General features: G+C 37.8%; 1 protein-coding gene across 1 annotated transcript in view; it reads left to right on the top strand.

Moving 5' to 3' along the window:
• Positions 1-23864, top strand: part of LOC110464965 — a 56658-nt gene extending 32794 nt beyond the window's left edge. The window contains exons 2-5 of the mRNA XM_021520490.1: positions 8428-8586; positions 13207-13358; positions 21918-22031; positions 22701-23864. Coding sequence (XP_021376165.1) covers positions 8428-8586; positions 13207-13358; positions 21918-22031; positions 22701-22985 — 710 coding nt within the window. The 3' untranslated portion in view covers positions 22986-23864. The remainder of the gene's footprint in view (positions 1-8427; positions 8587-13206; positions 13359-21917; positions 22032-22700) is intronic.
• Positions 23865-24346: the final 482 nt, after the last annotated feature.

Raw genomic sequence — 24346 nt, 5'->3', positions numbered from 1 at the left:
GACAAGATCGCAAATGTTTCAATTGTTTATGGATAATAAATAATAAAAACATTAAGAAAAATATACAACATATTTATGTGAACCTATTAGCTTTCTAAACGACTTTTAGACCCTTACAGCACATGTTAATCAATCGTTCCAGACTTACACAAGCATATACTAGTATCTTAGGCAAATAGATCTGAACGATAAAATTTGTATGCACATTGTAGCACTTCGTGAGTGCATGTGTATTATAGTATTACTGTATATATTACCAAATGTTAAAGGTGCAATCACCTGTATGTTACGTTCATTCAAGTACCACGTTTAAAGTTTGGTAATATATACAATGGTACGATGCACGCATGCACGCACGAAGAGCTACAATGCGCAAACGAATGTTATCGTATGTTTGTACCGCACGGTATTGTACAGGTGATAAATGCATTATTTCTTTCCTGTACGGGTAAGCAGACTTTCTGCATTGTTTTGGACCCTCTGTAGATGGTAAGATAGTCATTAAAGATACCACTGAGCAGCGCATTACCGTAGTCCAAATGGGAGGTAACAGGTAAATGTACAAAACAATTAAACGTTTAAAATTTCTACAGTGGTAAAATACCGGATGTATCAAATGTTTCTGATTCGAAAATAACAGGATTGTGCAATTAGGTTGACTGGGTTCTTCACGTTAATCTACCATGTTGGCATTCATCCAGCTGTACATGTCATGGAATTTGACCAGTAGTTAAAAAGGATGAAGGCTGTCGAATTTATTCCAACAAACGACATTGACTTACATTTAAGGTAGAATCAGTTCAAATCTAAAAACAATCAAATGTGATGACGACCAGCAATGAAAACAGTTTTCTTATATATTGTGCTGAGGTCAAAGGTCAATTGTGAGATCTTCCATAATTGTATATGATGTTCGGACTTTCAGCTCGCATGTGGTGAAATAACCATGTACTAGTTTACCGTGTGTCATCAGCAAAGTAACGATAGTGAGTATCATATCGACAGAAAGAAGTCCACAATCGGTTTGGAATATTTTCACTGAACCCTAAGAAAAACTAGGATGTTTGTTATCTGTGGTACATGTAGTAGTTTCAGTGCCAATATAGTATCCTTGTTTTCTGAAGCAGGCCAGCTCCAAGCTTATTACATCACCAGTCAACTCACTAGAGTAGTGTATAGACGTTGGAGATATATGGCATGATCAATGGCTTCAGCTTCAAAGGACAGGTTCATCATGACCTGCACATCTTCCCAATTCCTGTCAAAAGCGGCACCTGTCTTTATGGACCCGTACAATGAACAACCAGCAGTGTCACATGAGATTGTTGGTTGAAGCTTCGGATCTCGGCAGCCATGATAAAGATATGTTCTGCCGTCGACTTTGCAACGCCAATGCCTTTTCTAATGGTGCTCATATTAGTATTTTCTAGATCGGCGCCTTGGAAGGATGGAATAAAAGGACTTGTTATTCACCGAGCGTCAATTCAGAAATATCAGATTCATTGAACCACATTTGAAGGTTCCGTAACAGGTTTAATAGTCGATTGTTTGTTTGTCCAGACACTGGTTGACGATATTTTAAAGAATGTATCCTACTGTAATTGAAAGTAGATGGTAACAAAACACAGCCATTAATTCAGACACGTGGAATCAATATTGTTTGCAATCATAGCGTACAGTTTGTAAACATCGTTAGCACGGAAACAGCCTGCTTTCTGTGTGTAACGTATTGTCCTAGTCGAATTAGTGACTGCTTGTGTTTTAGACTTAAGGCGGCCAGTAGAAATAGGTATTTGTATCGATGTTATTTAGCCCTGACTGGCTAAACGCAATGAATCTCGTGTCTTGTTAAGACAGATGAAACACTTAACATAAGTTAACATAACAAGTCAGTACAAAAACAAAACATAATTTGACATTAATTCAAAATTCCACATGTCTCATTACGTACCTGACTTATTGTGCTTCCCATCAATTTCCCCTTCTTTTGTCTTTTCTTTGTACCTTAGGGCAGAGAAATGCGTAGAATTAATGAGAAATTACATACAGGAGTAAGTGTTTTCTAGACTGATGGCGCCAAACTTTAATTTCTGGGTTCTTTTTTATACTAGTTTCTTTGTGTGATACGAAGTCTGGTGTGTTGTTTATGTTCAATAGTGTGCCTTGTTCTTTTGGTGACACTACCCACGTTTTCGATATGAGGAAGTGCCATTACTTGGATTTGACCTACATTTACATGGCGGGTGCCATTATTAAAGAAGAAGACTCTTACCCTTCCAGAACACCTGGTCTTATTCTCCTTGTACTTTTCCAAGGGTCTCAGTTTAAATATTTATTTTGTTCATATTTTGTCATAGTTTTATGGATATTGACTTCGAATTATGGTTTTGTTGATAATTCGGTATTCTATTGTTTTAAATACATATTGGAATAAACGATAAGTAACAGATTAGGTACAAACCCGTACTGACCGACGAATTTAATCAAAATGCTTGATACTGCTTATACGCATATAAACTTGGGGTTCTATATACAAAATACCTTCGAAACGATACTGGATACTGGCTGATATTACAATGACCAGCGTGTAAGCTTGTGTGTACAAGTCAAACTAATCAGTAACTACATGGAAAATACTAGATTGTCAACATATGTTCTCGTTTAACTACTGGCAGCCTACATTGTAAATATTCACTAAATAAATGGAAATGCTAGATTTTAAAATTGTGAGTAACTACAGACTTACTACATTATAACTAATCACAAGCTGCATGGAAATGATAGATTATCTAATTGTTTATACTTGTATAACTCTTGGCTGGCTACGCTATATTATAATGTGTTGCTTCAATGACGAGCATGTCAGTTTGTGTAGAATACCTTGATATTCCGTTTTAGCAGGATAGCATTAAACCTGAAATTGACTTATGTAGCCTTATCCTAAACATAATTCGGATCAAAATGAAACTAAGAAACAAACAGCAACGTCCTTTCTGTCTTTCCCTCCTTCACGGGATAGGATGTGAAAATAATAATGAAACGAAAATGAAAGATTGTTGGCTTGTGTAGGCCTTTTGATAGACTACACGTAAATCGTTTGGCTACAGGTAGTTTGAATATCGTATTATTACTCATAACACAGATGGTAACATTTGTAGATGTTGTCTACATAAAGGTACACTTGATAAACCGTCGGTGTGGAATTCAGAAATTCCGACAAATAACTAGGATTTTTTAATGTACGAATTACATCCGCTAAATCCGTCTGAAGCTTATGAAAGATTGAGCATCTATGTATGTAGATGTTTATCACTGAGGTCGTACGGGGACCTTAACTAGCCTGCTTAGTATTCCCAGCTGGTGCCCCATCTCTGATGGAGTAACCAGCCGACTGCAAAAACGATTCAGCTGACATTACAAAATTTCACTACTGTTAAAATAAGAAAAGAATCATACAGGTTGAACGCCCACGTTACGTTGAAGGTAATGAATTGCTTTATGAAACGTGTTAACCAATTACTGACTCATTTCCTTAAAATGTATCAATGACGGAAGCAATGGGATACCTTTTTCAGCTGAATTATAAAGTATTCTTGCTTTGAGTTATTTCTATACATTTTATGAGTCCGGCCTATCTGTACCCTATTCTTAGGTCAAAAAGCTCATTTTAGGCATATACAAAGGTAAATATAACAGAATCAGGGTGTTTAAACACGACATGGAGACTCGTTGTTTTTCCTCGTGCAAGTATTACTCAGCAAGAACAAAGGAGAGTAGGATAAAACAAGTATGTTATTAATTTTAAGCATATTCGTGTTTAAAATATTCGAATCAAACAATAAAATCATGAAAAAGTTTTGAAAATAATTATGCAGCTGAACTTTGAACTTTTTATAGACAATCAATTAAGAAACACGGTGATTTTTAGTTACCAAAACACAACACGAACAGGGGTAAATATCCCAGTAGGAATTCGTTCAGTTCTTTTTCCCGTTATACTAATTGTGTAATTCCAGTTCTTGCCGTCGGTAATACAGTTTGCTTAAAATATATCATGAACCATAGGAATCCACAGGTTCAGATAAAATAGTTTTTGATTTGTTGATCTGAACGTAAATATACGGTTTGAACTACATATCTTAGCAAAGGATGGTTTAGTTTGTAGTTGTTTTCATACGTCATATCGTGCATCGTCGAATATATTAGCAAAAAAGTATTTCTAGTCATAATGAAAGGTATCACAACTTGTCAACTACTGAAAACTATTCAAAGATATTTTGCAAACAAAAAACCGCTTACAGTATTAAAAAATGTCATTTTAGGATATTTGCACCAGTATGTACACACTGTATTGACAATGCAAAGACCCAGACACTGACGAGTGTCAGAATGGTGATTCAGCCAAGGTTTTTGTATCTGGTATTCTGATACATTTAATAAACAAACTGTAAGCTAATGCTTCAGGAGGTAAAATATGCAAGATTTCCCGATTACAATTTATGTGCACAAGATGTACATTAATGCGTCTTGCTGTTTGCTCCGTAAAAAGAATACACTTGTCTAAGATTACACGGTTTTTTTTATCGTGACCATCAAAAATTGCATGATGTGAAAACATTTTTATGCACATCAACGTTTAAAATACATACATATTTTCATGAAATTGTATGTAATGATTTATATCTCCTGTCAAGTCTAGGCGGTAAATGTGGGTCCGTTGACGGACAGCTAACCCGAATGTGGGTCAGCGACAGTTCCCGCTGAGAGTTGGACGACAGAACAGGGTTGACGACTACGGTATATCACAACTTCAGAGGAACCATACGACAAGTAACAAGTTCAAGATAATAAACTTCAAAGAATAAGCTACTTCTGCAATTGCACTTTTAAAAGATCATTGATGAATTCGTCATGTCATAATTTCTTAATCATATTTGGGAAATTTACTGTGGGAATGATGACTTGTATCAATTAGTGCTGTTGTTTAACACGTCTTGTTTGTAAGGATACACTTACAGAACATGTGCTGTACGGTCAGCTTTAAGGACATGAATAAATGCAACCAAAATAGGGCCGTGGTTTTGGCTGAGTGGTCAAGGCGTCTCACCGTCTTCGATCACTGGCAGTTACCACTTGTTTGCGGGTACACTGTACGATGCCTACGTGAAGCAGTCGCCAGTGTATAACAGCAGGTCGATGGTTTTCTCCGGATACTCCGGCTGTCCTCCACCACTAAAGTCTGGCACGTCCTTAAATTGCTATAGCTGTTAAAAAGAACCTAAAACACAAACAAACAAAGAAATACAACAACTGTTCGTCCTGAGTATAGATAAGAGAACCCTGCTATTTTGGGTTCTCGATATCCCTCAATGAATTCCATTCCTGTGGGTTTCACAATCCTTCAAAGGACATGTGTTTTTATCATCTGAACATTATCGCTGAAATAATTAAGCACCAAACATAATGACAGAACACCATAAAACATGTGAGCTTTATGACTGGAAACATAAGAATGTCACTGCCCTTATGTCAAATATAACAGGTATAGAGTGAAAATCTTTACACCATCTTTAAAAGCAAAACATCCATAAGGGCGTTTGTACTTTTGCTGACAAAGTAAAATCCAATATTCAGCTGATGAAAGAAGTACGTCACTGAGAAACTATCTTTACAATATCAAGCTCTTGTTCTTATTCTACGCTTCTCTCATATTTCATCTGCAATGACAGGCTCCTTATAGTGTGCCGGTGGTGTGTAGCGCTAGGTAGACATGTTTTTGGTCATTAAAGGGAACAGGTATCAAACACGTCTCTAATAGGGCTGTAAATGTCCCCTGTACGTAGGTATTCAACATATCACGCCATTACTAGGCAGTAATCATATACATTAATAGTATGAAGTGGCGGTGCTCTATTAAATTCAGGAAAACCGATTAGATAATTTGTCATTTTAAGTGTCAAATAAGAATGCCGTGCTTGTTCTTTCAAACCTATTACGGATATAATTTAGAAATATATGCAATTAAAGATTTATGATAGTTTAAAGAGGTTTTTGTTATACAATGGGAACGGAAGGCTGTACGGAATAAAGTTTACAGATTTTTTGTTTCTTCTATGAGAATGTAATCAGGAGTAGACCACAGAAATAAGGGAAATATGCGGTTTCATTAAAAGATCTTTAGATAAATGATGCAACTGAGTTTTGCGCGTGATAAATCATGGTTTTGTTGATAGAGCAGCAGTTTCTAACATGAACCGTGTAAGCTCTGACGGTCGCATTGCTGTGCTATCAGAGTGGAATTCCCTGCACGTAGATATGCACATACAACACACGGTGTCATCAGATAGGAGATATAGAATGTATGTCGTATCTCTGGCACCAGTTGTTCCAAGTCCGATGAGTAGTTTGTGCTATCTTCCTCTGATTTCTTATAAGATTCCCTTTCATTTCTTAATTGAAATAACCCTCTTATGACACAAAAACACTAAGAGCGTGTATCAAACAGTCGTGACGTCTGGAAAAGTCGATGAACCTACCAATGGCCTAAATACATTAACAACGAAATATTGTTGCTGTATAAAAATATCAGACGAAGTCATAAGCATAACGTATATGCTGAACAATGTAGAGGAAAGGTACCGTTAAGATAGTTGACTTTTTGGCAGTTCCTTTGGTATGTCTGACAAATGTGCATATTGTATTGTAGAGTGTATGATATTATATTTAGCGTGTAGGATATAAATACGTCTGAAGTATGATCTAATTAAGTAAATACGTAGAGCGTAATCCGTGCAATATGGCGTGGAGGATATTTACCAATCAGCTATCTTAATGTCATTTACCCTGTACTACTAGTATGAAAGAACGTTAGTATCAAAAACGACATCAATTAACGCGTGAGCGTTTACTTTGTAAACCTTCCACTTAAACGCCAATTTAACTCCAACGTCCTAATGTTCCAACACTTTTTAAACTTTTTCACATTTTAAACGCATTAAATTTAAATTTTAACGCATTTTAACATGAAATGCTACGGTGAACAGCTTATCATCTTACAACTTCTTAACGCGTAAAGCTGGAACGCGTTTAAAACAACTGCGTTAAATAATCAGCCAATTAATATTCTGAATGTACCTCAATATATCGTTTCCCAACCGGTGTTAACATGTTCCCTGCCTAGAACGTAACAACAAATCTTCTGAAACATTTTGAATTGATAGTTACAGTGAACTTTAACGTATTAAACATATTCCCCATGCAATTTAACGCGTTATATATATGTCCAACGCGTTTAATATTTATAAAGGACATTGTATTTTTTTTAAAGCATTTTCATTTTCTAATTCATCAAATACTAACACATTATCATTGATCGTTTTTCACACGAACGGTAGTTCCTACCCTAGTACGCAGTATGTAAAATGCGACCATGAACATACATTTACAAGTTGATGTGTGTGTCCATATCCCTATTTCTCGATCTCTTTTAAACCTAAGTATGAACAGCGCTACCCTGAGTGGAATGTAAGTAAACAAACTATTAACTTCAGATACATGGAGTTGAGATCTTGTAGAGGCCTAAAAACTCCTCAAAGACTTATCAATTAACTATTATACCACGGCATGACAAGACAGCATTTTTCATCACACAAAAACACGAGGTTTACTCTAACAGTTGGTATTGCGTAATTATCGTAGATGAGGCTAAATTAGATTTAAATAGATCCTATCGCTAGATATGTAAACAACCCGTAAACACTTTCTCCTTAGTCAAATGTCTGTCGCACCTGACATGGTTACATTTGTTTGATGTGTGACTGGTAGCTTTGATCGCCGCCTGCTCCTATTACACACATATCACAGACTAAACACTGGACCGAGTACGTCACTAATCCCGAAACTGCTGCTGTGTGCAGAACTCCAGGCCAGTCTGCTCTATCTCTGCATTCATCGCTGTTATGTTTATCTAAGAACGCTAAGGATTATGGAATATACGGAATTGTAAACCCGTAATTCTTTGTTTACAATCGGTGTATACTTTATGCATTGTAGCATTTAAAATGACGCCAAGCAATTGCCGTTCCAGTCTAGAGTTGTTTACAATAACGCAATCAGGTTATAATACCTGTTCAAAACCCTGACCTTAGCCGCATTTTAAGAGTGACACTAAAACCAGGAACTAGAGCCCATTTTCCAACTTCCGGTTTCATATGATAGAAATGCATGGCAGGTGCATCAAATACGATATTAGAAGAACGATCAATTAAGAAACGGGTGTCAGAATCAGAATACATTAGTAACGAAATGCGGTTCCTTGCATATATACCCAAATTTCATTAGAAAATTTCCTGAATGCAATACAAGTATATGCCCTCATTTGAAATCGTTATGCAACATACAATAATATCCATGTGTTTGGTTTTGCAGCTAAAACTCAGACGTTCTGTGGTTTTGAGACAAAAGATGTTTGTGGATTTGTTCAAGAAAATACCACGGACGATTTTAATTGGGTGAGAGCACGTGTCCAGACGCCTTCTAGTGCTACAGGTCCTACGGGGGACCACACATGTGGGGCGAAAACGGGCGGTAAGTCATCCCTTCAACGTTATCCACTCTCTTTCCTATGTCAGATGTGATCATGACGTTCAATATAAATTATGATACGATCATGTGTTCAGGAATGAAATGGACGCAGTTACGTGTATGTGAAATTAAAGCGTTGGACAATTATCACATAACTGCATTAGAATGTCGATAGGCTGTGTAAAATTCTTACATAAGTTCGACTTTGTAGACCAAAAAATCAAAATGTTGATAATTTCAGCGTTTTTGATTTTATATTTATTTGTTTATATCTATCCACACTCTATCAATGCTACTGACTAGAGACCGGAACATGTTTCATAGCTTACCCCAGTTCCGTATAATGATAATGATTATAAAAGGCCCATTTCCTCTTAGTATTTATTAGTGATGAACAAAGCCGCCATGACCTGTACCTCCGCTATGTAATGAGTTCGATTACTTCTGTCAAGTTTACATGTGCGTGTTAGCACCAATCCTGACAGTAGTATACATCATGGGGTTGTATATATCATCACCTCCCCGCCACGCCACTGTAACAGACGGCTGGGGTTGATGTCTGTTTTATGTCCGACCTAAGTCAGTTACAAGCTAGTCCGTCATCATGATGAAATGTATCGCTCTTTTTTCATCAATTACTAGAGCAGATGTTGAATTCGACGCAAATATTCATTAAAAAAAGTCATCAATCCCGCTCTTCCTCATCTGATGAAAACAGACTATATACATTTTCAACTCTGTCAAAACCTGCTAGATCGTCTTCGTTCAGAACAAAAATTATCCTGAAGTTGTAGTTTAACCAAGCCCGGGGATCCTTGCTGTAAAAAGATCACCGTGCCTATCTGTGGCACATTAAGACTATGACAACCTCCGACGTGTATGCGACACCTGTTTGTACACAGGTTTTACGGTACACTGCGACACAGGTTGTTTAAAGTACATACATTAGGTAATCTACATTTTGTGATAAATGTACTCATAGTAGAGTTCCCACAATGGGGTCCCGTGACCATTTGTCCCAGACCAAGATTTGAAAGTTGATTTTGGTCATTGTGAGGTAGTCCGAATTATTCTGACGTTTTATCAACTTTTTTCATTGAGGGTGCTGATTGAAATGAGCTGGGGTGAAAACGTTAGACGCGAAAATTCAAAATGGCCGCCACCCGGCGTCCAGTATATCATAAAAATACATATCTTTGTTTTATATGATTTTTGGATCTAAATATATGTTTTGAGGGTCAGGGATTTCATTTATTAGCACAATAACTCGATAACAGTAAGTGTAAGAACGAAAAATGGTTTTTGTTTTATTATTATTATTTTGCTGTCAAAAACCAAGCTAACCGCCAGCTGACTGGAAAGGAAAAGACCAGGAAGACACCTTTAATTATTTGGATGCAAAGTTTTCATTTTTAACCATTGTAAACTAGATAAAATAACCATTGCAAGAAATGTTTGGTCAATGATTTTGTTCATTTCGTGTTAAACGTCTTGCAACAGCAAAACTCATATGATTAGTCTGGTTTGGTTTTAATTTGTTTAATGTCCTATTGACAGCTAAGGTCATTTAAGGACGTGCCTCCGTGTGTGTTGTTTAAGCATGCATGTGTTTTTGTGTGTGTTGGTGTACTTGCCTCCTTGTGATAGCTTGGATTTGATATAGTGCTATATCACTGAAATACCATGCCGAAGGCACCCAGCCCAGCATTCCGTCCGGTCACATTTTACTTACCATTGGTAAAGTAGTTGTTACCTTTCCCCTTAATGCTAAACGTTAAGCAGGAAATAACAACTGCATTTTTTAAGGCCTGGGGACAGAACCCATTGTCCTACGCACCTGGGCGAACGTTCAAAAGTGAGGTGTTGCCAAGCAATTTGGTTTGATTTGGATTAGTATTGTTTAACGTCCTATCAACAGCTATGGTCAATTAAGGACGGCCTCTCCTGTTTGCAAGATGCATGCGTGTAGTGTATGCGTGCAGTGTATGCGTGTGTGTTTTTGGAGACTGCGATATGTTCGTGTTTGTCTCCTTGTGATAGCCCGGAACTGATGCCGACTTTATAGTGCTACCTCACTGAAACATACTACCGAAGACACCCAGCAGGACACCCCAACCGGTAACATTATACTGACAACGGGCGAACCAGATAGAGGACACAAAAGCAAATCCCTAATGGTTCATACGAGGACGGGTGTTTAGGGAATCGCCGCCACAAACAACAAGTAGTTAAAAAGAAAGAAAACAGAAAAGATAGGAAGCGAGAAAACATCAAAGTGTTGTAAATGGGAAGCAGATTAATTTTGGTCTATGTTATATCCCCTTCGTAGAAGACCCCCCACCACACACACACACACACACACACACACACACACAATTATATAGGGCCCCACATTACATTAGTCTCATCTGATGGTCATGCGGTGGGATCCAGTAGACTTATTCTTTCCCCAACCTGCAAAGGCTGTTTGATCAATAAAACATGTAGACTTTCAGTCATCATCATCGTCTTTTCTAAGAGTCACTTCATGTAACTTTGTCATCATTACTTTTATCATCCTCATCAAAATCATCGTACAAGTATGTATACACTTCTGCCGTGGATCAGGGGTTGCATTTGGCTTGTTATGATTCAGTTGAATGTTAGGTTGGTAGTTTACTCGTGTCACATTCAGATTGTGAGAATCAAACTTTAGTGGGATTGGGCACTTCGACTTTTTTTCCATCTGACCCCACTTCAGTGCTCTGGTTTCACCTAAAGGTTTACTGATTTTATCATTGTAGATGTGTCCAATAGTGAATGTGGTTATTTGCTAAAGAACCTCTTGTGTCACTGGAAAAGCTTTGCAACGTCTTCCTAAAAATTGCGTGCCCCATGAGTTTTAGTTTCCCATATCCATTGAAGCCATCACATCTACTGTGGATATGTAATGGGATTAGGGTTTTAGCTACCTCTACAGAGCCAAGACCTCTGCAGCTAATGATTTTGTCCTTACGTTTGTTTGCAGGTGTGTCCTCAAGCTGTGCAGGTTTGGGGAAAATAGTGCTGAATCCCACTGCATGACCATCAGAGGCGATCGATGTGAGGGGGGTTGCAGAATTGGGGGGTCTCATCTGTGTCTTCNGAGGATATGGCAGAGACAAGAATTGATATGATTCCCCCATTACAACACTTCTAGTTCTCGTTTCATATCCTTTGTGCCTTTTTCTTTTCTAACGACTTGTTGTTTGTGGCGGCGATTCCCTAGGCACCTGTCCTCATATGATCTATTGGGGATCTGCCTTTGTGCCTTCTATTTGGGTACATAAAAGCGACCAAAATTAATCTGCTACATCCGTTGCAATGTTTGGGATCTGTATCATATTTCTTTATTCTAACAACCTAGCGCCTTGTTTGGCAACACCTCATTTTTTTTATTTAAACGCTGAACGTTCGCCCAGGTAAAAAAAAAAAAGGCAATTTGGGTCTGTCCCCAGGCCAGGACAAACCAAAATCCTTAAAAGTTGTAGTTGTAATTCCCTGATTAAGGTTCAGCATTGAGGGGAATGGAAACAACTGCTTCACCCTTGTCTGTACAATGTAACCGGACGGAATACTGTACTTGGTGCCTTCGACATGGTATTTCAGTGAGATAGCACTATAAAGTCGGCATCAGATCCGAGTTATCACAAGGAGGCAAGTACACCAACATACCCCGTCTCCGGCACACATACACACTTGCACATTTACAAAACACATATGGAGGCACGTCCTTAAATGACCTTAGCTTTTAATAGGACGTTAATTTAACATATGATTCTGGCTGATGCGAGAACGTTAAACACGAAATGAACAAAATCATTGCCAAACATTTCATACCATGGTTGTTTTATCTAGTTTACAATGGTTAAAGATGAAAACTTTGCATTCAAATAATTAAGTGAGTCTTCCTGGTCTTTTCTTCTGCATTCAGCTGGCGGTTAATCTGGTTTTTGGCAGCAAAATAATAATAATAATAATAATAATATTATAAAAAATGTCGTTCTAACACTTACTTTTATTGAGTTATTGTGCTAATAAATGAAATCCCTGACCCTCAAAACATATATTTAGACCCAAAAATCATATAAAACGGACATCTAGAAGCAATGATATGTATTTTTATGATATACATGTACTGGACACCGGGTGGCAGCCATTTTGAATTTTCGCGTTTGACCGAGTTAGCCCACGTTTTCATGAGGTTCAACCAAGCTCATTTTAATCAGCACCCCTCAAATTGACCAAATCAACTTCTAAACCTTGGTCTGGGAAAAATGGTCACTGGACCCCATTGTTGGAACTCTACTAGCATTGTTTATTGTACCCGATATTCATTGCATGATATGACATCTTTGTATTTTAGTTTCTCGGTGGGTTTTTGTTTATGGTACTGGCGTTTGTCATTGCTGAAATTGTTTGACTTTGTAAACTGTATGTGCTTTATTTTGATGCAATTTTTACATGTGTATTTTTTCTCGTTCATTTATCACAACCTCACAAACAGACCAAAGATACAATGCCTATGCAATCGGTTTGTTCACCAGCTGTTAATATACGTTATATATGTTGATATTGATAAATTCGCTCATTATTTATTTTCAGGACATTTTATGTATATAGAAGCTTCGGGACGACGCCCCGGTCAAACAGCTTCCCTGTTATCAGTAAAATATCGTTCGCTTACCATGCAGTGTGTGGAGTTCTATTACCATATGTACGGCAGGACCATGGGCACGCTTAACGTCTATACTAAGGTAATAATACCACAGAATTCTAGGCACGATTCACGTCTATACTAAGGTAATAATACCACAGATTTTTAAGCGCGCTTAACGTCTAAACTAAGGTAATAATACCACAGAGTTCTAGGCACGTTTAACGTCTATACTAAGGTATTAATACCACAGAATTCTATGCACGCTTAACGTCTATACTAAGGTAATAATACCACAGGATTCTAAGCACGCTTAACGTCTATACTAAGGTAATAATACCACAGGATTCTAAGCACGCTTAACGTCTATACTAAGGTAATAATACCACAGGATTCTAGGCACGCTTAACGTCTATACTAAGGTAATAATACCACAGGATTCTAAGCACGCTTAACGTCTATACTAAGGTAATAATACCACAGGATTCTAAGCGCGCTTAACGTCTATACTAAGGTAATAATACCACAGATATAACGGTACATATATACTTCCCGTTCAGAGAATATATATCCACAGGTACATTTCCATAATATACTAAGGTAATTCTACCACATAATTATAGGTATACCTAAGGTCTATTCTAAGTTAATACTAAAGAACAAAACGCACCATCATCATCATCATTCTTTATTTCTCAAAACTGAGAGTGGTATATAACAAAAAGGATAAGTTTTCATTGCAAAGCAGACTTTTGGCAATATAATGTACAAAACGTAATTATTTCATTTCTCCTTTAAGAAATAAACTTATTGACATTTGTCTTGTATTATTCACCGTCTATGGCCTTACAATTGTTTATGGCCTTACACCGTCTATGTCCTTACAATTGTTTATGGCCTTACACCGGCTATGGCCTTACAATTGTTTATGGCCTTCCACCGTCTATGGCCTTACAATTGTTTAAGGCCTTACACCGTCTATGGCCTTACAATTATTTATGGCCTTACACCGTCTATGGCCTTGCAATTGTTTATGGCCTTACACCGTCTATGACCTTACAATTGTTTATGGTCTTACACCGTCTATGGCCTTACAATTGTTTAAGGCCTTACACCGTCTATGGCCTTACAATTGTTTAAGGCCTTACACCGTCTATGGCCTTACAATTATTTATGGCCTTACACCGTCTATGGCCTTGCAATTGTTTATGGCCTTACACCGTCTAAGGCCTTACAATTGTTTATGGCCTTACATCGTCTATGGCCTTACAATTGTTTATGCCCTTACCCCGTCTATGGCCTTACAATTGTTTATGCCCTTACCCCGTCTATGGCCTTACAATTGTTTATGCCCTTACCCCGTCTATGGCCTTACAATTGTTTATGGCCTTCCACCGTCTATGGCCTTACAATTGTTTATAGCCTTACACCGTTTATGGCCTTACAATTGTTTATGGCCTTACACCGTCTATGGCCTTACAATTGTTTATGGCCTTACATCGTCTATGACCTCACAATTGTTTATGCAGCAATTGTATATTCAATCTATTTTTGAATTTACATTATATTGATTAACTAACTGGAATCAAAATATGTCTGTACTGCTTTCCCCAGAAAATAAGCGCTCTCTTTGGCAAATTCATCTTTCACACTTTTTTCAAAGTAATCTGGGTCTATGGCGCCTTTGAAAAAGGTTACAAAAATCTTCTTCTGTCTTTTGTGATAACAGGAGAAAAGGTTGAATACCGTAGAAGTTAATAAGTTTGTCCATGACAGTTTCTCTAAGAATGAACGTGACGTTACAGTCCGTGACAAAGTGTCTTGGAAAGGTTTCCCACATTTAGTGCAAATCTTATTTTGCTCTATGAATGGACACGTTATCATTTTACAAACATACGAAATTGCTCTTTTGTCCGTATTCTGTAAGTTCAACTTGAAATATGGTTGATAATATGTCATATGTACTGTTTTGTACTTGCATGGTTATTGCGTTTTTTATCGTTTCTCGCACTATATATTTCCAGACGCGACGTGTTAGGAAGTTTCCGTCCTCGACGTATTTTACTTTTTAAGACAAAAACTCGTATTTTCAATGGGTTTTTACAATATCTGGCACAAAGATTTTTTTTTTTTTAAGTCTACGAAAAAAAAAGTCTTTTGACACGCTATTTACAGTCAATTAGGTTGATTAGGAATTAGGAATATGGTCAATTAGGAATTATCAGAACAAACGGAAAAAACTTAACAAACGCTCAAACTAGAGGATTACTGTAGTTGAGCGACATTTCGGGATCAAAAGATTTTTTCTTCAATCCAACAAATTTTCATCGATGGATAATCTTTGAAAAATATTATGTCATTAAAGTCCTAGAAAAAACACCGAAAATATTGAATTAGCATACAAAACCTTAATACGATCTCAAACTCAATGAAATTAGGGCAAATAATGAACATATGAAAAAAACCTTGATGGAGACCTTTCAAAATTGTTGGGATATTAAGACCTGGTATTTCTGAAAGGATTGACGTCTTCCGTTTCATCGAGGACATCCACCATGTAAACATAGATCACGTCCAAGTTATGTCACGTCATTAAAGTGGGAAATGGAGAACGACATTAAAACCAAACGGCACACACATGGAAATAATCGAAAAAAAATAGTAATACTGGGGATTGGCACTGTGACAAACATCTTGATGGCTTCTTTCAAATCCAGAAGAATATGCCGATCAGCAACAATCTAAAACAGTAAAATGGTGTCAACTTATGAAAGACACTGAACGATCATAGAAAGAATTCGAGTGATAATTATCTAACGGTTAGAAGTGGTGCAATAATGCTGATGTTTTCCACAAAAAATAACAAATCCGTTGTCGGACAAAGCTATTGATCATTCGGACTAAACACTAACATCTGTGCATTTTTTGTTCTTGCAGAAAGTTTTCAGAATGGCCATGATTCATTTCCATTTTTCTGGGAATATTATTTTTCAGTCAAGAAAGTGATTAAAATTATTGACAAATATTTATAAAAAAAAAAAAAAAAACAACCTATATACCCGTAACACAAATCCTTGCACCAGTAACAGCTGAGTTAAATAACGATTGCAGTTTTTGAGTAATTAGATTCTGCCACTATTCCGTCTTCGCGTATTGCAGTTATCTTCTGTTGGGAGCAGGTATTGATTGTTACGTCACTTGTTTGTGAGAATAACGTCATCATTTTTTGAGAAAACGACGTAATTTTCTCACACAGGCCAATGACGTAGCAATCAATACCTGCTCCCAAGAGAAGATAACTCTGCAATACGCAAAGACGGAATAACAGGAGAGGTAGTTACAAACAGGGGATGAGATTTATCACAGACATCAGTATAGCAGGCAAACATCAATGTTGTATATCACTGGCAACGTTTACTGTGAAAAGGTCATATCTAACTGGTTCAGCATGTCTAAATATATAACTGCACGCGTCAGGTGTGTCAATTTAATTTCCCAATGGTGCGATAATATATATAGAAGTTTATATACAACCGTGTAGTGTATTAGAATCGTGGATGTTTAAAGATTTGTAGAAAAAATGAATGTCTCCTTACTGTATTAATGTGGAACTACAAACGAGTATTCTGTTGATACACGATGGTTGTTGTAAAGTACCAGCTGTATGGTCCCTAGAGTTTAGGTGTGTATTTTTTTAGAACCAAAGATAAGCATGCCGTGGTTTTTTTTAAACGAACTGTATGCCTGATAGAGCAAGAGCTCCTGCTTTGGGTTTTTTTAAATACCGACTTAAAATAGAAATGTAACATACTGAATCTCTATATGTTTTACGTAAAATAGAAATGTAACATACTGAATCTCTATGTTTTACGTAAAATAGAAATGTAACAAACCAAATCTCTATATGTTTTGAGGGTTGTTAAGCTTCTTTTCCCGAATCACTTTTAAAGATTGTTCTGATAGTTTATAAATGATACGGTCATCAACTTCGGAAATACAAATGCTTAATGTGAAAATATTATGTCATTATAAATTGGGTGAACATTTTAAGGTTTTACTTAAAGGTGTTAAAACATATTTACATTTACCAGTGTAATATTGAATAAAACATATTCTGAAACATACCTGTAGCTGTAGATACCATAGTTATTCAAGAAAGAGTCATACATACTTAGCATGAGGTTCAATGTGTCATAGAAAATGTAGGTGTACGTAAATATCTCGAAACAATTTGCAAATGATCCAATTGATTTATAAGTTCATTTATTTAACATATTGATAGCCGATGAACACAAAATCAGGACAATAATAATTGAGCCAAGCAGTACAAGACAGATGTAGAGACAGGACAGATGTAGAGACAAGACAGCTGTAGAGACAAGACAGATGTAGAGACAAGACAGATGCAGAGACAGGACAGATGTAGAGACAAGACAGAGGTAGAGACAAGACAGATGTAGAGACAGACAAGACAGATACAAGACAGATGTAGAGACAGGACAGATGTAGAAACAAGACAGATGTAGAGACAAGACAGATGTAGAATCATGACTGATGTAGAGACAAGACAGATGTAGAGACAGACAGGACAGATGTAGAGACCAGACAGATGTAGAGACAAGACAGATGTAGAGACCAGAAAGATGTAGAGATAGGACAGATGTAGAGACAGACAGGACAGATGAAGAGACAAGACAGATGTAGAGACAAGACAGAAGTAGAGACAGACCAGACAGATGTAGAGACAAGACAGATGTAGAGAGAAGACAGATGTAGAAACAGGACAGATGTAGAGACAGACAAGACAGATGCAGAGACAAGACAGATGTAGAGACAGACAGATGTAGAGACAGAATATCTCGAAACAATTTGCAAATGATCCAATTGATTTATAAGTTCATTTATTTAACATATTGATAGCCGATGAACACAAAATCAGGACAATAGTAATTGAGCCAAGCAGTACAAGACAGATGTAGAGACAGGACAGATGTAGGGACAAGACAGATGTAGAGACAGACAGATGTAGAGACATTTATAAGTTCATTTATTTAACATATTGATAGCCGATGAACACAAAATCAGGACAATAGTAATTGAGCCAAGCAGTACAAGACAGATGTAGAGACAGGCCAGATGTAGAGACAAGACAGATGTAGAGACACAGATGTAGAGACAAGACAGATGTAGAGACAGGACAGATATAGAGACAGACAGATGTAGAGACAGGACAGATGTAGAGGTGAACACAAAATCAGGACAATAATAATTGAGCCAAGCAGTACAAGACAGATGTAGAGACAGGCCAGATGTAGAGACAAGACAGATGTAGAGACAGACCAGACAGATGTAGAGACAAGACAGATGTAGAATCAAGACAGATGTAGAGACAAGACAGATGTAGAGACAACACAGATGTAGAGACAAGACAGATGTAGAGACAATACAGATGTAGAGACAAGACAGATGTAGAGACCAGAAAGATGTAGAGATAGGACAGATGTAGAGACAGACAGGACAGATGAAGAGACAAGACAGATGTAGAGACAGACAGATGTAAAGACAAGACAGATGTAGAGACAGGACAAATGTAGAGACAGACAAGACAGATGTAGAGACAGACAGATGTAGAGACATTTATAAGTTCATTTATTTAACATATTGATAGCCGATGAACACAAAATCAGGACAATAATAATTGAGCCAAGCAGTCCAAGACAGATGTAGAGACAGGACAGATGTAGAAACAAGACAGATGTAGAGACAAGACAGATGTAAAGACAAGACAGATGTAGAGACAGGACAAATGTAGAGACAGACAAGACAGATGTAGAGACAGGACAGATGTAGAAACAAGACAGATGTAGAGACAAGACAGATGTAAAGACAGACAAGACAGATGTAGAGACAAGACAGATGTATAGACAGGACAGATGTAGAGAGACAATACAGATGTAGAGACAAGACAGATGTAGAGACCAGAAAGATGTAGAGATAGGACAGATGTAGAGACAGACAGGACAGATGAAGAGACAGACAGGACAGATGTAGAGACAAGACAGATGAAGAGACAAGACAGATGTAGAGACAGACAGATGGAGAGACAGACAGAGGTAGAGACAGACAGATGTAGAGACAAGACAGTTGTAGAGACAGGACAGATGTAGAGACAAGACGGATGTAGAGACAAGACAGATGTAGAGACAAGAAAGATGTAGAGATAGGACAGAGACAAGACAGATGTAGAGACAGGACAGATATAGAGACAGACAGATGTAGAGACAAGACAGATGCAGAGACAAGACAGATGTAGAGACAGACAGATGGAGAGACAGACAGAGGTAGAGACAGACAGATGTAGAGACAAGACAGTTGTAGAGACAGGACAGATGTAGAGACAAGACACATGTAGAGACAAGAAAGATGTAGAGATAGGACAGATGTAAGACAGACAGATGTAGAGACAAGACAGATGTAGAGACACGACAGATGTAGAGACAAGACAGATGTAGAGAAAGACAAGACAGATGTAGAGACAAGCCAGATGTAGAGACAGACAGGACAGATGTAGAGACAAGACACATGTAGAGACAAGAAAGATGTAGAGATAGGACAGATGTAGAGACAGACAGGACAGATGTAGAGATAGGACAGATGTAGAGACAAGACAGATGTAGAGACAGAAAGGACAGATGTAGAGACAGGACAGATGTAGAAACAAGACAGATGTAGAGACAAGACAGATGTATAGACAGGACAGATGTAGAGAGACAATACAGATGTAGAGACAAGACAGATGTAGAGACAACACAGATGTAGAGACAAGACAGATGTAGAGACACAGATGTAGAGACAAGACAGATGTAGAGACCAGAAAGATGTAGAGATAGGACAGATGTAGAGACAGACAGGACAGATGAAGAGACAGACAGATGTAGAGACAGGACAGATGTAGAGCCAGACAGATGTAGAGACAAGACAGATGTAGAGACAAGAAAGATGTAGAGATAGGACAGATGTAGAGACAAGACAGATGTAGAGACAGACAAGACAGATGTAGAGACAAGACAGATGTAGAGACAGGACAGATGTAGAGACAAGACAGATGTAGAGACAAGACAGATGTAGAGACAGGACAGATGTAGAGACAGACAAGACAGATGTAGAGACAAGACAGATGTAGATACAGACAGGACAGATGTAGAGACAGGATAGATGTAGAGACAGGACAGATGTAGAGACAGACAGATGTAGAGACATACAGATGTAGAGACAGACAGATGTAGAGACAGAAAGATGTAGAGACAAGACAGATGTAGAGACGGGACAGATGTAGAGACAAGACAGATGTAGAAACAAGACAGATGTAGAGACAAGACAGAAGTAGAGACAGACCAGACAGATGTAGAGACAAGACAGATGTAGAGACGGGACAGATGTAGAGACAAGACAGATGTAGATACAGACAGACAGATGTAGAGACAGGACAGATGGAGAGGCAGACAAGACAGATGTAGAGACAAGACAGGACAGATGTAGAGACAGACAGATGGAGAGACAGACAGATGTAGAGACAAGACAGTTGTAGAGACAGACAAGACAGATGTAGAGACAGGACAGACGTAGAGACAGACAGGACAGATGTAGAGACAGGACAGATATAGAGACAGGACAGATGTAGAGACAGACAGTTGTAGAGACAAGACAGATGTAGAGACAGACAAGACAGGTGTAGAGACAAGACAGATGTAGAGACAGACAAGACAGGTGTAGAGACAAGACAGATGTAGAGACAGACAGATGGAGAGACAGACAGATGTAGAGACAAGACAGTTGTAGAGACAGACAAGACAGATGTAGAGACAGGACAGACGTAGAGACAGACAGGACAGATGTAGAGACAGGACAGATATAGAGACAGGACAGATGTAGAGACAGACAAGACAGATGAAGAGACAAGACAGATGTAGAGACGGGACAGATGTAGAGACAAGACAGATGTAGAGACGGGACAGATGTAGAGACAAGACAGATGTAGAGACAGGCAAGACAGATGTAGAGACAAGACAGATGTATAGACAGACAAGACAGATGTAGAATCAAGACAGATGTAGAGACAAGACAGATGTAGAAACAAGACAGATGTAGAGACAAGACAGAAGTAGAGACAGACCAGACAGATGTAGAGACAAGACAGATGTAGATACAGACAGATGTAGAGACAAGACAGATGTAGAGACGGGACAGATGTAGAGACAAGACAGATGTAGAAACAAGACAGATGTAGAGACAAGACAGAAGTAGAGACAGACCAGACAGATGTAGAGACAAGACAGATGTAGATACAGACAGGACAGATGTAGAGACAGACAGATGTAGAGACAAGACAGATGTAGAGACAAGACAGATGTAGAGACGGGACAGATGTAGAGACAAGACAGTATGTTCAACAAAGACGTACAAAAAGGCAACAGACCTAAGAATGAAATATTAAATATGTAAGATCGTTGAATCCACCGTCTTATACAATTATACAATGCTATCCAGAAGTGATTCATTGAATTCGCTTAGTGGGTAAAAATTGTGTTAAAACAGCTATTTCTACGGAATATGAATGCTTTAATTTTAATTTGTCTAATGTTATTTGTAATTTTAACAGACAGAATCCGTAGAAGACACGCGGGCGGTGTGGAGGACACATGGTAACCAAGGTGACACGTGGATTCTTGCGCGGTTGGTGATACCGGAACAACTCGCTCGAATCGGTTATCAGGTGAAACACTTGAATTATATGATATACATTAGTTTCCCCACTTTCAAAAACAATTTTCAAACCGATCTGTAATGTGGAAACGTGTTAGTACATGGGACAGTCGTAGTTCTCCGCTGATTCTAGGCAATGCTTTGAAGTATATAAAGCGTCAGTTATTTTTCCAGTATCAAAGAAGTGCTAACAGTGAAAAGGTTTGGGATAAAAATATGCTCATAATAACTAACAATTTTGGACTTGGATCGGGCTAATAATTTGTAAGTCAGTAAACAAGCATCGGGCAACTATCACCTGCCAAGCTATTTTGGCGGAATTGGATTCTAGAGGGTATCAAAATGCATTAACATTGATTCAAATGTACATGTAAATTTATGTGCGGTTGTTAAGGTGGAATATATAATACAGGTTACACATATTGGGATCTATATATATTACAAAGATAGTTTAGTGTGTTAAAGTGTTGTATATGTAGTTAAACCACACGTGCCATACATAACCATATTTTGCTGTTCCAGGCACATAACAAGCAGAATGCCACATAAATACCTTTCTACTCCATGCTTGCACCATACAACACCTGTCCTTGTTATAACAAGAAAGATGCAAAACTTCTTTCGTTTTTGTGATAGCATCAGAAAAACAGAGTATTTAACATGACTGCATCTGTTACAGATTGTGTTTGAGGGGATAATTGGGCGTGGTTACCAAGGCGACATGGCTATAGACGACATCAAAGTCACGGACGGCGTGTGTCCCACGGACAATCGCGCAGTCGCTGTCCCAATTCTGCCACCTGATATCGATGTGACTCCGTCTCCGAATGCGACCGAAACAGATAACACGAGGCGATTCCGGAGGCTAAAACGAATATTCCGGACCAGAAGGAGGCGGAGAATGACTCCTCCGCCTGCAGCACGGAGCCCTTTTGGCTGGACCACGTCTACACCGTCGCCATGACAGTACTGAGAGTGTCATACCATCAGGTGTATCAACGCGAAAGAGAAGTAATACTAACCGATAAGCAAGAACTCCGTATATGGATAGAGCAGCTGACAAGATTTGCTCATGCTCCTACAGTATACGGCGAGCACAGATTCGGTACAATGTATTTCTATAAGAATGTCTCTGTACGTTTTGAAATCATAGTAGTGATTTAATGGGCTCTTCAGACGAATATAGCCAACAGTTTAAACATATGGGTTGTTATTTGATCAATTGTACTGGGATGGATACTGTCACAGAAACAAAGTGTTGTGCGAACATCAGCTGGACCGTTTTGTCTTACAAGAGGATTTAAACATTTGTTGCTTTTGTCGTTGATTTTAATAATGGTAAGATAGGTTTCCTGTGTGACCAATGGGTAAAACGAGCTTTTCAATATATTTCTTTGAGCATATGTTTATCAGATTTCCTTATTTACAGTCACCTTATTTTAATGACGTTTAATTACGTGAATGTGTTTCACGTTCTCTTGAATCTTGATTCGCTGAAGAACACTACAGATCAGAGCTGTTAATGTTGTTTAAAGGTGCCTATATTAATATTAAAGAGATTATATTTTTGATCATAACGAAATCATAAAGCTCGAGAGAAATTACAGAAATTGGATTGTTTTGTCTATGTTCTCGAGTAAGATAGTGCAATACAACGAAAGTAAACAACCATGGACCAAGACATGGAAAAGGAAAACATAGACACTCTACAATGCATATTTAAAACATATAAACTACCGTTATACAAAGGAATTATTAAGACTGTAATACATTAGCGTTAAATACTCGTATACAGAAAAACAACGAAATGTGTTGGTTTTGTAATAAATTTGTGTATCAATTATTTTTTGAGTGATGTGTTTCAAAATGTAAAATAAATGTCAGTGACCGTACGCGTCCAATTATCTTATTGAGTGAGCCACTTATCAAAAGAACTCGCTTATAGTCGAAATAAAGGCTGCGTGTTTGGAAACGTCTTACCATTTTGTGACAAAACTGCAGTAACTATCATTGTCAACATGCAAATCACAAGGAATATCGTACAGGAAAAATATCATAAACAAGAAAGACTCGATGCCAAGTAATCTTATCAGTGGAAACCATGTAATCACTGTGACACTAAATTTCTTCAGTAAACTAAAGTAGATGTAACAAGGAAGTGTCGTAGAATGCAACATAGGAAATCATCCTAATAGCGAATAGCGAATCAACCGTGACAACCAAGGCAGATTCGTTTGAACTACAGAGGAAAGGAAAGCTGATGTTGGGTCCTTTATAATAATAATACTGTCCGACTTCCTTAGTATTTGTCATGTTGCAGAAAAA

This window comes from Mizuhopecten yessoensis, unplaced genomic scaffold (assembly GCF_002113885.1).
Source record: "Mizuhopecten yessoensis strain PY_sf001 unplaced genomic scaffold, ASM211388v2 scaffold1539, whole genome shotgun sequence".
Classification (NCBI taxonomy): Eukaryota; Metazoa; Mollusca; class Bivalvia; order Pectinida; family Pectinidae; genus Mizuhopecten; species Mizuhopecten yessoensis.
This window is presented reverse-complemented; position numbering and strand designations above follow the sequence as displayed.